Source organism: Leucoraja erinacea, chromosome 15, assembly GCF_028641065.1.
Source record: "Leucoraja erinacea ecotype New England chromosome 15, Leri_hhj_1, whole genome shotgun sequence".
Classification (NCBI taxonomy): Eukaryota; Metazoa; Chordata; class Chondrichthyes; order Rajiformes; family Rajidae; genus Leucoraja; species Leucoraja erinaceus.
This window is the reverse complement of record NC_073391.1, coordinates 45,388,223-45,405,598: the sequence shown is the minus strand read 5'-3', so window position 1 is coordinate 45,405,598 and position 17,376 is coordinate 45,388,223. Positions and strand designations below refer to the sequence as shown.

General features: G+C 47.9%; 1 protein-coding gene across 1 annotated transcript in view; it reads right to left on the bottom strand.

Moving 5' to 3' along the window:
- The window catches only part of LOC129703874 (uncharacterized), a 42,398-nt gene that overhangs the window by 2,108 nt on the left and 22,914 nt on the right, over positions 1–17,376 (bottom strand). The window contains exons 7-12 of the mRNA XM_055646548.1: positions 13,795–14,547; positions 13,272–13,389; positions 7,408–7,479; positions 5,669–6,223; positions 1,748–3,454; positions 219–642 (exon numbers count right to left, since the gene is read on the bottom strand). Of these exons, the coding sequence (XP_055502523.1) occupies positions 641–642; positions 1,748–3,454; positions 5,669–6,223; positions 7,408–7,479; positions 13,272–13,389; positions 13,795–14,547 (3,207 nt within the window). The 3' untranslated portion in view covers positions 219–640. The remainder of the gene's footprint in view (positions 1–218; positions 643–1,747; positions 3,455–5,668; positions 6,224–7,407; positions 7,480–13,271; positions 13,390–13,794; positions 14,548–17,376) is intronic.

Here is a 17,376-nt window from a genome sequence, read left to right as displayed (position 1 = left end):
TTTTCTCGCCTCCAGCTTTTCATCACCCCCCCAACCTTCCACTTTCAGTTTGAGGAAGGGTCCCTTTCCTTTCCTCCAGAGACGCTGCCTGAACCTCTGAGTTGTTCACATCCCTGTATCCCTTCGTTATCACCTCTTCCCCAGCCAACAATGGTCCATTATGGCCTCCACCCTTGATCATCTGTGGCCGGCCCTGCTTTGTTCTGGTCTTTGCTTACCTCCAAGTTCCCCCCCCTCTACTTTCGGTCTGAAGAAGGGTCCCCGGTCCGAAACGTCACCCATCCTTTTTCTCCGGAGATGCTGCCCGACCCGCTGAGTTCCTCCAGCACTTTGTGTCTATCTTCGGTATAAACCAGGGTCTGCCGTTCCTTCCTACACACTCCAGTACTTTGTTGGGTGTCGGGGCACGAGGTTGAATCCTTCTCACACCAAAATGCTCGTGAACAAACTCCCTGGTGTGAACGGGTCACCAAACGTGATGACCAAGTGAAGTAGGTAACCAGAAGTTCCAGTTTTCACCATAATGTGGGTGTCGTGATTTATATTTTCTTGAGCGGCAAACTCTCCTGCATTTTCTGACTCTTGTATATTTGATGCATTTCACAACAAAGACCAACTCGATTTTGGCAAGTGACTATGTTCCTGCAAAATAATTTTCGGTATAGATGGGTGAGTAAGAATTGTGCAGCGACACATCACAAAAAAATCTGTTACATTGGTAACTTTTCCATTATCTTAATACAGGGCAGGACTCCATGTGATATATAGTTTAGAGATACAGCATGGAAACAGGCCCTTCGACCCACCGGGTTATCACTTTTGCATCTACTCTATACACACTAGGGGCATTTTTTATAGTCCAGAGTTTAGTTATGATATGTACCACAATGGAACAATGAAATATAAAGTATCATTGAATTACCAAAATTCTTACTTGTCGCAGCATAACAGGTCTGTAAACAATAGATCACAGAATAATAAAACAAAAAATAGTTCAATAAATTAAAAAAAACAATATTAGTGCAATTAATCTATAAACCTACACGTCTTTGGGGCGTGGAAGGAAACTGGAGCACCCGATGAAACCCACGCGGTCACAGGGAGAACATGCAAACTCCACACATGCAGTGCTCGAGGTCAGGATTGAATCAGGGTTTCTGGCGCTGTAAGGCAGCAGCTTTACCAGCTGCGCCACTATGCCTCCCCTAGTTTAGTTTATTATCGACACGTACAGAAATACAGGGAAAAGCTTTTTCTGCATCCTATCCAGTCAAATTCTGCTATTGTATAAAAACACAAAGTGCTGGAGTAACTCATCGGGTCAGGCAGCATCTAATCAGACTGATGGGTCTCGACTCGAAACGTCACCCATTCCTTCTCTCCTGAGATGCTGATTTACTCCAGCATTTTGTGCCTACCTTCAATTTAAACCAACATCTGCAGTTCTTTCCTACACATCTCTGCAGAAGATGTTTCAGGTTGGGACCTTTCTTCAGAAAGTCTGGACCCGCTGCATCACCTATTCACGTTCTCCAGAGGTGAACATTTGTGGTCAGGACGCTTCAGACTCCAGAATAGGTGAAGTTCAGGTCGGGACCCTTCTTCAAAGTCTGAAGAAAGAGTTCCGACCCTAAACATTACCTATCCACGTTCTCCAGAGATGCTGCCTGGCCTGCTGAGTTAACCGGCACTTTTGTCCTTTTTTTTAATATTCAGGGGGAAAAAAACTAGATGAGGCAACACTTACAATTAAGCAGTAGCTGCTGCTCTTTGGAAGAACTGGTGGTCTCTTCTCTGTCGTGCAATGCTTCCTGTGGGTCAGAGGTTTCTTTTGAGGCAATCTTTTGCAAGGTCTTCTTGTCTTTCAACAGTTTATCATAGAAAGCTGCACAGTCAAGTTCAATGTTTACCTGCACTAAGAAGATGGCTTTCATGGTCGAAACACTGATGGGGGATTTTTCCGGCGACCAGTCATTGCTCATGGCCGGAAATAGTCTTTCAACGGGGGATGCGCTGCCGGGTAGACACAAAATGAACTCAATCGCCTTCGCCAGGTGCGAGTACGCCAAGCCTTTCCTGTCCATCTCGCGAAAGATGTGGACCCATCTTTCAGAGACGGGCACTTTCTGCGCGTTCCAGTCCAACACGTATCGGGAGATAACATGTTTTGAGTGCCCCCATTCGTCGAAGAGCCGCTTCTTGTCGATTAAGCTGAGAACGGCAATGCTGTTTTGGCAAGTGGCCAGGCTGTTCTGAATGTCGTCCCACTTGGGGATGTTTCTCAGCAAAGCCCAGCCGAACAGTTCCGTGCACTCAAAGGTCGCTCTCCACTGATTCAGGTAACTCAGCGCCGTCGAGAAGAAATCCTCCAACGCTTTATAGAATTTCCCCTCGGTAATCGTCCCGTCCTCAACCAAACGCCGCAGAAACACCAGCGTGTCCGATGCGACGCACCTCCCTCTCAGCCTCTCGGCTAAGTCCTCCCGAAGGTCTCGGACTTGCAGCGCAACCTCGATCGCGGAAAATTCGTTGTCTTCAATGGCCTCGACTGCCCTCTGAAAGACTGCGATTTGGTTAGTGGCGAAAGCAAGCCACATTCTGGTGCAAGGATCAGTAAAGATGCTCTTTAACAGCGTCGGGCACTTTTCCTGCGATAGAAAATACACTTTCAGCACCTCAAAAGTCAACAGAATTCTGTCCAGAGCTGGTCCGAGGGAAAGGAACTGTACACTGCCTTGCTCCAGCAACTTAGAGTACTCAGGGCTGCCAAACCGACAGAAATCCTTCAGTTCTTCCGTACGAACAGTGTAATTGTGGAAGTATCTGTAAACCTTCACAGCAAAGCACTCCAGATCGAGGGGAAGGCAGTCGGCTGCAACTTGTAGACAGTTACGTACAATGCGAGAGGCACAACCGACACTGAAGATCTCCTTCCCAAGTCTGACCTGCAACCTTCCCCAAACATTGTTTCTTCCAGCTCGAATTTTACAGCCACTAAAATTCATATTGGTGTTGTCCGAGCGAAGTCCGACCAGCTTTCCGCCGAGATGATTTTTCGTGATCAGTTGAAAAAGAAATTCGCACTGCAAGTCAGATGATTCGCCCGGCCTCGTAGTAAAATCAAAGATCTTCGTTTGCACCCCAGTCGTCGGACAAAAGTAATGGACCAGAACAGGGACCAGTTTGTGGTCCTCCTTGTTTAACGTATCCAAGCTGAGTGAGATAAACGAACATTTCTTTAAATCGCTCAGTACTTCCTTGGTCGACAAGGGCGCCAGCACGTTGCAAATGATCGCCTCAGATTTTGTCCAAGCGGATGAAAAATTTGGCTCGTAAAATTTTTTAGTCAACTGTGATGTGCACTCACTAAATACTAAATCGTGACACACAGAGTGATAAGCAAAGAGTCCTTCACTTGCGTGAATGTAATCGTCTTCTGTATTTGGCTCTATAACTGAATGGAACAGAGAACACAGTTTAGTTTCGTTTATTGTCAGGAGTACCAAGGCACAGTGAATAGCTTTTTTGTTGAGTACTATTCAGTCAGCAGAAACTTTTTAAAATTTTTCTCAGGATGTACGGAAACGTAATTATTTATTTTATGCGAGTTGATTTACACGCGAGTTGATTTAAACGTGCTGTATAAATAAAATTTACTTACTTACTTACTTACCATAGATTATTACAATCAACCCGTCCACACCGTACAGATACAGGATAAAGGGAATAACGTTTAGTGCAAAGTAAATTCCAGTAAACTCCAATTGGGTCTCAAGTAGGTCCCGACCTGAAACGTCAACTATTCCTTTTCTCCAAAGCAGTGCCTGACCCGCTATTCATAGAAACATAGAAAATAGGTGCAGGAGTAGAGGCCATTCGGCCCTTCGAGCCTGCACCGCCATTCAATATGATCATGGCTGATCATCCAACTCAGTATCCTGTACCTGCCTTCTCTCCATACCCCCAGATCCCTTTAGCCACAAGGGCCACATCTAGCTCCCTCTTAAATATAGCCAATGAACTTGCCTCAACTACCTTCTGTGGCAGAGAATTCCAGAGATTCACCACTCTCTGTGTAAAAAATGTTTTCCTCATCTCGATCCTAAAAGATTTCCCCCTTATCCTTAAACTGTGACCCCTTGTTCCCAACATCCCAACATCGGGAACAATCTTCCTGCATCTAGCCTGTCCAACCCCTTAAGAATTTTGAAAGTTTCTATAAGATCCCCCCTCAATCTTCTAAATTCTAGCGAGTACAAACCGAGTCTATCCAGTCTTTCTTCATATGAAAGTCCTGACATCCCAGGAATCAGTCTGGTGAACCTTCACTGTACTCCCTCTCTGGCAAGAATGTCTTTCCTCAGATTAGGAGACCAAAACTGTACGCAATCCACTCCAGTACTTTGTATCTAACTCCATTAAAGATAGTCCGAGGATTTTCAATGAGGTAAATGGTTGGTGAGGGCCATTCTCTAGTTGGTGACAGGGTGATTCAGTAGAACTGTACATCTCAGGAAAGGGCCCTTCGGCCCACTATGTTTGTACTGAACATGATGCCAAGTTCAGCAGATCGCATCTGCCCGTGCAAAATCTATATCTCTCCATTCCCAGGTCTTCCCTGTACCGATCTAATAGCCTTGTATTCACCCCAATTGTATATCTCCCTCCAACGCTACCCCTGGCAGCACGTTTCAGACTCCCACCACTCTCCTAGTACAAAAACTTGCCGCATACATTTAACTTTGTTCACAGAGACAGCGTGGAAACGGGCCCATCGGTACTCCAAGTCCACGCCAACATCGGTCACCCGCACATTAGTTCTACGTCATCACACTTTTCCATCCTGCACTAGCAGCATTTTGCAGAAGCCAATTAACCTACAAATCTGCAAACATGTCATGGTTATAGAGTAATACAGTGTGAAAACAGGCCCTTCGGCCCAACTCGCCCACACCAGCCAACAATGTCCCAGTTACCCCAGTCCCACTTGGCTGCGCTTGGTCCATAACCCTCCAAACCTGTCCTGTCCATGTACCTGTACAACTGTTTTTTAAACGATGGGACAGTCCCAGCCTCAACTACCTCCTCTGGCAGCTTGTTCCATACACCCACCTATGTCATGTGGGTAGAAACTGGAGTACCTGGAGAATACCCATGCGGTCACAATGAGAACGCACATAATCTGCACAGACAGCCCCTGTAATCAGGAACGAACCCAGTTCTCTGGTGTGTAAGGCAGCAGCTCAAGTTTTGCATGGTTTAGAGATACAGCACAGAAACAGGCCCTTCAGCCCACCGAGTTTGTGCTGACCAGCGATCAACCCGTACACTAGCACTATCTTGTTTAAGAAAGAACTGCAGATGCTGGAAAAATCGGAGGTAGACAAAAATGCTGGAGAAACTCAGCGGGTGAGGAAGCATCAATGGGGACAAGGGAAAGGCGACGTTTCGGGTCGAGACCCTTCTTAATAGACAAAGGTGCAAGAGTAGGCCATTCGGCCCTTCGAGCCAGCATCAACATTCAATGTGATCATGGCTGACCATCCCCAATCAGTACCCCGTTCCTGCCTTCTCCCCATATCCCCTGACTCTTTCCCGTAATGGGGGTGACCAACACTGCACGTGATACTCCAAATGAATGCGACCCGCTTGGGAGTTGGACACTTACTCTCTTCCGGTTCCTTGAGCTTGGTTGTCTGAAGTTGTTGAGCTTCTTCTTCTTCTGTTTGGTCATCATGGGAGATGACATTGTGTTCCACTGCAAATCCATTCCCGCACTGATCACAGATCAGCGGCTTCTCCCCCGACACAGCCTGCTGGGGGATCAATGGGCCTGACGACTGAGTGAAGCCCTTGCCGCACTCAGAGCAGATGAACAAGCTCTCCCCATTGTGGATCCGCTGGTGCCGTGCCAGGTTGGAAGACTGGATGAAGCCCTTCCCGCAGGTGGGGCAGGTGAACGGGCTCTCCCCATTGTGGACCCGCTGGTGCCTCACCAGGTGGGACGACTGAATGAATCCCTTCCCGCACTCGGGGCAGGTGAACGGCCGCTCCCCCGTGTGAACCCGCTGGTGCTTCTGCAAGTCGGAAGAGCGGGTGAATCCCTTCCCGCACTCAGAGCAGGTGAAGGGCCGTTCGCCGGTGTGGATCCGCGTGTGTTTCACCAGGTCACTGGGCCTCTTGAAGCGCTTCCCACATTCAGGACACTGAATTGGGTTCATCGCTGTCGAGACAAGAGAGGTTTGATCAGTAAGTTGCTCGCCTGGTCACCCAGCGGCTGAAAGTCCTACCCCTAGCCTGAGGGAGCCTCTAGAATTCAGGCTAGAACATAAAAACAAGGATGAGCAGCCAAGATGGCACTAACGCCAGGTGACTCTGTGTCCAGGTCCCAGAAGTGGATCTGCAATCATTCATTACACTCACTCCACTCTTTTAAACATCTATTTCATTAGATTCCCATTATCCTGTATCTGTACACTGTGGTTGGCAAGATTATAAATTACGTCTCATCTTTCCACACACTGGATAGCATGCAACAAATAAAACTGTCCTCTGCACCGCCGTACTCGTGACGTTAAACTAATCTAAACTAATGCTGAGGCTTTATAAGGTGCTGGTCAGGCCACATTTGGAATACTGTGAGCAGGTTTGGACTTCAGATCTGAAGAAGGAATTGTTGGCATTGGAGAGGATCCAGTGGAGTTTTATGAGAATGACCCATGGGGATGATTGGGTTAATTTACGAGCAGGGTTTGTAGATTCTGGGCCTGTATTCCCTGGAGTTTAGAAGGACGAGGGGGAGCTGGGTGTAGGATCTTATTGAAACCTAATGGATAATGAAAGGTCTGGACAGAGTGGACGCGGACAGGATGTTTCCAGTAGCGGGAGAGTCTAGAACAAGAGGGCACAGCATCAAAAAAAAGGATGTATCTTTAGAATGGAGATGAGGAGGCATTTCTTTAGCCAGAGGGTGTTAATCTGTGGAATTGATTGCTACAGGCAAGTGGTGGAGGCTAAGTCATTGGGTATTTTTAAAGCAGATGAGTAAGGCTGTTAAAGGTTATGGTGAGAAGGCAGGAGAATGGGGTTGAGAGGATCAACCATGATAGAATGGTGGAGTAGACTCGATGGGCCGACTGGCCTCATTCTGCTCCTGTGTCTGAAGGGGCCGATTTCTGCTCAACACCGGGGTTGGGGGAAGGGTGGGAGCAGGAACACCGCGGGCATCCGCACCAGGGGAGGGGCTGTCCTGTCCTGTCCCGGCCCCGGCCCCGGCCTTGCCCTGTCCCGGCCCCGGCGGGCACGGTCCCCCTCTCCCTCCGCTCGCGTCCCGCCCCCGGGGCCGCAGCCCGGGACCCTCCCCTCCCCTCCCCTCCCACCCACCACCCACCACCCACCGCTTCTCACCGAAGGTCCCACCGCCACCCGGCCGGGCCCAGGAAGCGCACGGGCGCCACGGCGCATGCGCATGCGCCCCACCTTGCCGGGCAGGGGATAGAGAGGTTTCCCGCCAGCGGGTGTTTGTGGGTAATAACATCGCCACTGCTTTCAGTGTGACCGGATCAGCACGGTGGTTCGGATTGGAAATCAAACTAACCTCCAGTGTCTACTTTAGGGAGACACCGGAAGAAGGTGGAACTAAGTTCGACAGAGGGAGACTTGATCCAAAATGTCACCCATTCCTTCTTCCTAGAGATGCTGCCTGGTCCGCTCAGTTATTCCAGCATTTTGTGTCTGTCTTCGGCCATTCGACCTTTCGAGCCAGCACCGCCATTCACTGTGATCATGGCTGATCATCCACAATCAGTATCCCTTTCCTGCCTTCTCACCATATCCCTTGACTATACTATCTTTAAGGGCTCGATCTAACTCTCTCTTGAAAGCAACCAGAGCATTGGCCTCCACTGCCCGAGGCAGTGAATTCCACAGATTCACAATTCGCTATGTGAAAACGCTTTTCCTCATCTCCGTACTAAATGGATCATCCAACTCAGTATCTCCGTACTAAATGGCCTACACCTTATTCTTCAACTGTGGCCCCTGGTTCCCCCAACATCGGGAACATGGTTCCTGCCTCCAGCATCTCCAATCCCTTAATAATCTTATATGTTTCAATAAGGTCCTCTCTCATCCTTCTAAATTCCAGTCTTCTAAATTTCATCCTTCTAAATTACAAGCCCAGTCGCTCCGTTATTTCAACATATGTCAATCCCGCCATCCCGGGAATTAACCTCGCGAACCGATACTACACTCCCTCAATAGCAAGTATGTCCTTCCTCAAATTTGGAGACCAAAACTGCACACAATGCTCCAGGTCACACCAGGGCTCTGTATAACTGTAGAAGGACCTCTCTACTACTATACTCAACTCCTCTTGTTATGAAGGCCAACATGCCATTAGCTTTCTTCACTGCCTGCTGTGCCTGCATGCTTACTTTCGGTGACTGGTGAACAAGGACACCCAGATCTTGTTGTACTTCCCCTTTTCCTAATTTGACACCATTCTGATAATAATCTGCCTTCCTGTTCTTGCCACCAAAGTGGATAACCTCACATTTATCTACATTAAACCGCATCTGCCATGCATCTGCCCACTCACCCAACCTATCCAAGTCACCCTGCATCTTCACAGCATTCTCCTCACAGTTCACACTGCCAGGTAGCTTTGTGTCATCTGAAAATTTGCTAATGTTACTCTTAAGTAAGTAAGTAAGTTTATTGGTCAAGTATTCACATATAAGAAATTTGCCTTGGTGCTCCGCCCACAAGTAACAACATGACCATCAGTGACAGTTACGAATGACGCCGAAAACACTAAACATTAATTATAATAAAACATTAATGATAAAACACCATTGATCAAGCATGTGAACCAACAAAATACCAGATCAAAAGGAGACTACAGATTTTTGGCTGTTGAGTAGAGCAACTACTCCTGGATAAACACTTTTTATGTCTGGCTGTGGCAGCTTTGACAGTCCGGAGTCGCCTTCCAGAGGGAAGAGATTCAAAGAGTTTGTGGCCAGGGTGAGAGGGGTCAAAGACTAGTCACTAGTCCCCACTAATCACTGCCTGCAATTCTGAAAGGGACCCGTTAATCCCTACTCTTTGACTGCCAACCAATTTTCCATCTATGTCAGTATCCTACCCCCAATACCATGTGCTCTAATTTTGCTCACTAATCTCCTATGTGGGATCTTATCAAAGGTTTTCTGAAAGTCCAGGTACACTACATCCACTGGCTCTCCTTTGTCCATTTTCCTAATTACATCCTCAAAGATTAGTCAAGCATGATTTCCCCTTCGTAAATCCATGCTGACTCGGACCGATCCTGTTACTTCTATCTAAATGTGCCGCTAGTTGCAGATCTTTCCTGCACACAATGTGTTCCAATGGGTCGGGCAGCATCTCTGGAGAGATGGATGGGATCGAGATCCTTCCTCACCTCATCTTCCAATGGGCTATCTCATAACCCAATGGCATGCTCCAATTTTAAATAACAACCCACCCTTCCCTCTTCCTTGTGTACACCCTTTATCCCATTATCTCCTCCCCCCCCCCTTTCCCCTTCCACCTCACTCTAGTTTTATCTTTCGCTCCTCTTCCCAGTTTGTCTCCCTTGTGGCCTTTGTCCACCCATCAGGCAACCAAACCACCCCACCCCCCCCAGCTGTATGTAACTATCCCTTATAGAAACAACGAACTGATGATGCCTGTTTTGAAAAGAAGACACTAAGTGCTAGAGTAACACAATGGGTCAGGCAGCACCTCTGGAAAACAAGAATGAGGAAGGTAGGTCCACAAGGTTAATTCCGGGATGGCGTGACTGGCATATGCTGAGAGAATGGAGCTGCTGGGCTTGTATACTCTGGAATGTAAGTGTGGAATTCTGTAGATTTCTATGCCTCAGAGAGCAGTGGAGGCCGATTCTCTGGATACGTTCAAGAGAGAGCTAGATTGTCTTAGAGCGGAGTCAGGGGATATGTTTCGGCTCGAAACGTTATCTATCTCCTTCGCTCCATAGATGCTGCTGCACCTGCTGAGTTTCTCCAGCATTTTTGTGTACCTTCGATTTTCCAGAATCTGCACCGGGTACTGATTGTGGATGATCAGCCATGATCACATTGAATGGTGGTGCTGGCTCGAAGGGTCGAATGGCCTACTCCTGCACCTATTGTCTATAACATGGATAGGTGACATTTCGAGCCGGGGGCCATTCCATGAACTGCCTGTGGGATGGGGGGGGTCGTAAAGTTGGAAGAGAGGAGGGGCAGAACAATGCCTGGCAGATAATAGGTTGATACATGTGAGGCTGGTTGAGACTCCATTTTGGATTGAGACTCCTCTTCAGATTGAGAGTTGGGGGAGAGGGAGTCGAGAGACATGGAAACGTGCGGTGTGAAAACAAAAAATCAAAGCAGAAGATGGTCAAGGAAATGTAGAATGGTTCATTGTTAGCTTTGGGGAAGGTGACAATGAAGTGTACAATCAGAAAAACTGCCTCAACTACCTCCTCTGGCAGCCTTTTCCATACCACCACCTTTTGTGTAAAAAAAGAAGTTGCCCCAGGGGTTCCTATTAAATCTTCCCCCCTCAACTTAAACTATTAGGGGGAATTTTACAGAGGTCAGTGAATTTCCCCCCAGCGTCCCCTCTGTTCCAGATCACAATGCTCTCCTTCGCTCCATAGATGCTGCCTCACCCGCTGAGTTTCTCTAGCATTTTTGTTTACCTTCGATTTTCCAGTATCTGCAGTTCCTTCTTAAACAATGCACTTTGTTGTGATTTATCCCAATGTTACTCTGTTCTCGATCAGAACTACTCATTGCGTAGAAGGGCCTCAACCCAAAACGTCACCCATTTCTTCTCTCCAGAGATAGAAACATAGAAACATAGACAATAGGTGCAGGACAAGGCCATTCGGCCCTTCGAGCCAGCACCGCCATTCATTGTGATCATGGCTGATCATCCCCTATGAATAACCCGTGCCTGCCTTCTCCCCATATGCCTTGACTCCACTAGCCCCTAGAGCTTTATCTAACTTTCTCTTAAATTCATCCAGTAACTTGGCCTCCACTGCCCTCTGTGGCAGGGAATTCCATAAATTCACAACTCTCTGGGTGAAAAAGTTTTTTCTCACCTCTGTCTTAAGTGACATCCCCAACATCCCCATTATTCTAAGGCTGTGGCCCCTGGTTGTCGACTCGCACAACATTGGGAACATTTTTCCTGCATCTAGCTTGTCCATCCTTTTATAATTTTCTATGTTTCTATAATCATAGAAACATAGAAATTAGGTGCAGGAGTAGGCCATTCGGCCCTTCGAGCCCGCACCGCCATTCAATATGATCATTGCTGATCATCCAACTCAGTATCCTGTACCTGCCTTCTCTCCATACCCCCTGATCCCTTTAGCCACAAGGGCCACATTTAACTCCCTCTTAAATATAGCCAATGAACTGGCCACAACTACCTTCTGTGGCAGAGAATTCCAGAGATTCACCACTCTCTGTGTGAAAAATGTTTTTCTCATCTCGGTCCTAAAAGATTTCCCCCTTATCCTTAAATTGTGACCCCTTGTTCTGGACTTCCCCAACATCGGGAACAACCTTCATGCATCTAGCCTGTCCAACCCCTTAAGAATTTTGTAAGTTTCTATAAGATCCCCCCTCAGTCTTCTAAATTCCAGCGAGTACATGCTGAGTCTATCCAGTCTTTCTTCATATGAAAGTCCTGACATCCCAGGAATCAGTCTGGTGAACCTTCTCTGTACTCCCTCTATGGCAAGAATGTCTTTTCTCAGATTAGGAGACCAAAACTGTACGCAATACTCCAGGTGTGGTCTCACCAAGACCCTGTACAAGTGCAGTAGAACGTCCCTGCTCCTATACTCAAATCCTTTTGCTATGAATGCTAACATACCGTTCGCTTTCTTCACTGCCTGCTGCACCTGCATGCTTACTTTCAATGGTACACAAAAAAGCTGGAGAAACTCAGCGGTGCAGCAGCATCTATGGAGCGATGGAAATAGGCAACGTTTCAAACCGAAACCCTTCTTCTGAAGAAGGTTACAGTAGCTACCCTCCAATCCTCAGGAACTACTCCAGAATCTAAAGAGTTTTGAAAAATGATCACTAATGCATCCACTATTTCTGCGGCTACTTCCTTATGTACTCTGGGATGCAGCCTATCTGGCCCTGGGGATTTATCAGCCTTTAATCCATTCAATTTACCTAACACCACTTCCAGGCTAACCTGGATTTCACTCAGTTCCTCCATCTCATTTGACCCCCGGTCCCTTGCTATTTCCGACAGATTATTTATGTCTTCCTTAGTGAAGACAGAACCAAAGTAGTTATTCAATTGGTCTGCCATGTCTTTGTTCCCCATGATCAATTCACCCGTTTCTGACTGCAAGGGACCTACATTTGTTTTAACTAATCTTTTTTTCTTTACATATCTATAAAAACTTTTGCAGTCAGTTTTTATGTTCCCTGCCAGTTTTCTTTCATAATCTATTTTCCCTTTCCTAATTAAGCCCTTTGTCTTCCTCTGCTGGACTCTGAATTTCTCCCAGTCCTCTGGTAGGCTGCTTTTTCTGGCTAATTTGTATGCTTCATCTTTTGTTTTGATACTATCCCTGATTTCCCTTGTTATCCACGAATGCACTACCTTCCCTGGATTGCAGAAAAAAAGACACAATTCACAATTTTGCACCCGTTTGGTCTCACACCAATTTTTTTTCCATCTCTGGCCTTTATTCAACCATCTGCCTATCACCCTTTCTAACCTTCTAACAATGAAACTACTGTGGGCACCACCTTTCTTTGATCATCGTTGTTGGCTTTGATTTATCCTTTTGCAGACCTTTCATTCATTTGTTCTTTGAACATTTTCATATCTCTAGTTTCCCTCTCCCCTACTCTCAGTCTGAAGAAGAACTGGACATGAAACATCACCTATTCATTTTGTCCAGAGATGCTGCCTGACCCACTGAGTTACTTCAGCATTTTGCGTCTATCATCCATATCTTTCAATTCCCTGCACTACCGTATGCCTATCTAAAAAAACTCTTAAATACCATTGTTTACTGTTAAACTTTCCTCACCTTATAGTCATGCCCTCTGGTGTTACACAATTCCATGTGCGGAAAAGGTTCGGACTGTCTATCCAATCTCTGTCTCTCATAATTTTCTTTCTCTCCCTTAAACCTCTCAACTAGCATCTGCAGTTTCTTCGTGCACCCACGGAATCAATGGCGGTTGCTCTACCCATAATGCGCGGCTCGTCAGAAACCGCTCTATCTGCTGCCGTGGCGGAACCCCCGGTGCACGCTGGGAGTGGCCTCCGGAAGAGCGGCGGGAGGAGCCTCGGGGTGGAGGTGCGGAGCTTGGCGGGGGAGAGGAGACGAGACGAGGGAGACGGGAGGACGGACGTCCCGGTGTTGGGACCCGCCGTGTGTGTGTGTGTCCGGAACCCGCACCCATTCACCCTCCAGGCCCAGGCTCGGGCCTAGCACTCGCTGTTGCCTCGGCGTCGATTTCAGGCGCCCCCGGCCTCCATCGGCCCCCGAGGAGCGGTCCCCTCGCTGGGAGGGAGCTCCCTGTCCCCACACACACACACACACGGGCCCTGCCTCCCAGATCCATGGAGCCTCTACAATGTGATGAGACCCAGTTGGAGAAACCCAGCAAGGAGCTGCTGAAGCACCAGGGGGTTCGAGTTGGGGAGAGACCCTTCAACTGCGATGAGTGCGGAAAGGGCTTCGCTTCTTCCTCCAGCCTCCTCACCCACCAGCGGCTCCACACCGGCGAGACGCCCTACGTCTGCGCGCAGTGCGGGAAGGGCTTCACCCGGTCCTTTGACCTGTCGGCCCACAGGAGGGTCCACACCGGGGAGAGGCCGTACGCCTGCACCGAGTGCGGGAGGGCGTTCGCCCGCTCCACCAACCTGCTGACCCACCAGCGCATCCACACCGGGGAGAGGCCGTTCATCTGCCCCGAGTGCGGGAAGGGGTTCGCCCGCTCGTTCGACCTGGTCACTCACCGGCGGACGCACACCGGCGAGAGGCCGTTCGTCTGCTCCGAGTGCGGGAAGGGCTTCGCCCACTCGGTCAACCTGATCACACACCGGCGGGTCCACACCGGCGAGAGGCCCTACGTGTGCGCCGAGTGCGGCAAGGGCTTCACCCAGGCGTCCCACCTGGTGACCCACAAGCGGATCCACACCGGCGAGAGGCCGTTCATCTGCTCCAAGTGCGGGAAGGGCTTCACCCTGGCCTCCCACCTGGTCAGGCACCACCAGCTCCACACGGGGCGCAGGCCGTTCATCTGCTCCGAGTGCGGGAAGGGGTTTGCCCTGGGGTCGCACCTGGCCACGCACAAGCGCATCCACACCGGCGAGAGGCCCTACGTCTGCTCCCGGTGCGGCAAAGGATTCACCCAGGCCCCGCACCTTGTGACGCACCAGCGGACCCACGACAGGGAGACGGAGACGCTGCTGATTTGCACCGACTGTGGGAAGGTGTTCACCTCTTCCTATTCCTTGCTGACCCACCAGCGGATCCACAGCGGGGAGAAGGATTAACACACATACACAAGCAAGCGGTTTAATTCAAAACATGTGAGCTGACAAGTGATAGAAGCGGGGCATGGACACCAGGAACCGCAGATGCTGGTTTATTAAAACAAAAAACACAGTACTGGAGTAACTCAGCGGGTCAGGCCGCGTCTCTGGAGAAACAATGAAATGCAGATGCGGGTTTACGATAAAAAAGACACAAAGTGCTGGAGTAACTCAGCAGGTCAGGCAGAATATCTGGAGATCTTGGAGAGGCCCCATTTCGGGTTCGGACCGTTCTTCAGTGATAAAAGCATTTGCATTCTCCACTTACCCCTGCTATTGATCACACTCAAGTTTGGACCCCTGGTTGCTGGGCACAGCTATAGTTCCTGCTGATGACAACATTCCTGGAATTTTAAGGAAGCACAAGGAACTGCAGGTGCTGGTTTACCAAAAAAAAAGACACACAAAGCGCTAGAGTAACTTAGCGGGTCATAGCATCTCTCGAGGACATGGATGGGTGACATTTTGATTCGTGTTCCGTGCCTATTTTTGTCTCTGAAAATTTGATATACAGTTACGTAGCATGGAAACGGGCCATTCGGCCCAATTTGCCCCTGAAGACCAAGATGCCCTATCTACGCTAGTCCACTTCCCTGTGTTTGGCCCGTATCCCTCTAAACCTTTCCTATCCTTATGTTGTGAATGGCTGTCCTGGCTATGGAAGGAAACTTCTAAATTACTGAACTAACCAGCGGAGACCTGGACAATTCAACCATAGATGCAGTCTCCAGGAGAATCCAGTGGAAAGGATGTTTCCAGCAGGGGGAGTCTCGAACCATAAAAGGACATACCTTCAGAATGAGATGAGGAGGAATTTCTTCAGCCAAGGGGGGGTGAATCTGTGGAATTCATTAAAGGACACAAAATGTGCTGGAGTAACTCCGCGGGTCAGGCAGCTTCCCTGGAGAACATGGATAAGCAACATTTCCCATCAAGACCCTTCTTCAGACTGATAGTGGGGAGGGGGGGAAACGAAGAAAGCTAGCTGGAAAAGGGAAGAGGCAGGGCAAAATGTGGTAGTTAATAGGTTGACGTAGAATATATTTTAAAAGCAGTGGAAATATAAAATAATCCAATTGCAAGTGTTGGTTTAGTTGTCGACTTGCAGAACAGTGAATCTGTGGAATTCATTGCCATAGGTGGCAGTGGAGGCCAAGTGATTGGGTATTTTAAGTTTGGGAGATTGATAGATTCTTGAATAGTAAGGATGTCAAAGGTTACACGGGGAAGGCAGGAGAATGGGGTTGAGAGAGATCAGCCACGATTGAATGGCGGAGTAGAATCCCTAATGGCCTAATTCTGCTCCTATGTCTTGTGCTCCTACAGGTTCCTAGCAGAGACAATATTTATTAAAACCATGAGACCTTTGGACTGTTGTAAAAGTCCTCCAATGGACAATCTCCACTGCCTCCTAGACATCTTGGGGTAGAGATTAAATAGTAGCTTTATCATTGATAATCACTTCTTGTGCGTTAGTAAAATGTACAGAAAGAAATCAATTATCTTTTGACCCGAGTTTCAAACCTTAACCTTTCAGTATTGATCAGCTGAGGTCTCTGTGTTTATACCAGGCTGTTTCATGTCAGATGTAGAGTGCCAGTAGGTATGGCGGTCCATGTCAATGGCAGCAGGTTTAGCTGCCCTGCTCAGAGACACATGATACAATAGTTCAATATAGACTTCATTGTCACATGTACCACGGCACAGTGAAATGCTTTGTTTTACTTACAATCCAGTAAAATCATACTTGTACATACTGTGCAATCATACATAAAGTGCAAGCGTGCAATAACTTTACTTTAGATTTTAGAGATACAGCGCGGAAACAGGCCCTTCTGCCCATCGAGACTGTGCCAACCATCGATCTCCGTACACTAGCACTATCCTACACACTGGGGGACAATTTACAATTTTACCAAAGCTAATTAACTTGCAAATCTGCATGTCTTTGTAGTGTGGGAAGAAACTGGACACCTTTAGAAAACCAATTCAGTCACAGGGAGAACGTACAAACTCTGTATGGACAGGGTCCGTAATCAGGGTCGAACTAAGGTCTCAGGCACTGCAGGACAGCAACTCTACCACTGCGCCACCCCTAACCATAATTAATTGTAATCATGTACTGTCTTTACGTTGACTGGATAGCATGCACCAAAAAGCCTTTCACTGCACCTTGGTACACATGACAATAAACTAAACTAAGCTATCGATCAAATTGCCATGGGTGATTATTCTATTTGAACGTAGGGCAAGTTTGGGAAGTAGCAAGAAAACTGTGAACAGGTTTGATCGGCTGTATGTCAGGGAACAGACACCCCTTAGTGACGGAGAGACTGAGGAGTGATCAAAGGCAACTGGCATTAAAGAAAACCGTACATGGGGAAATGTTTTTAAAGTTGAAAGGAACCAGTGTCAAAGCCAATAGCAAATTTGTTTTTTTGTACTGTATTTTTGACATAATAAACTACATTTGGATAGCGAATAGAACAGCTATCTCAGAGATTCAGCGACCAGGTGCCCTGGTTTCAATGGTTCTTTATTGCCACATGTACAGAGGTGCAGTGAAATTCCTATCTTGCATACAGTTCAGCAAAGTATTACTGTACACAATCACAGCCCTTGATTACGTGAAAAGTGTATAGAGATAGTCCACAAGACAATATGCAAGAATCAAGTTAGGGATGGCGAAGTGGTAGAAGGTTGCTGCCTTACGGCGCCAGAAACCTGGGTTCGATCCTGACTACGGGCGCT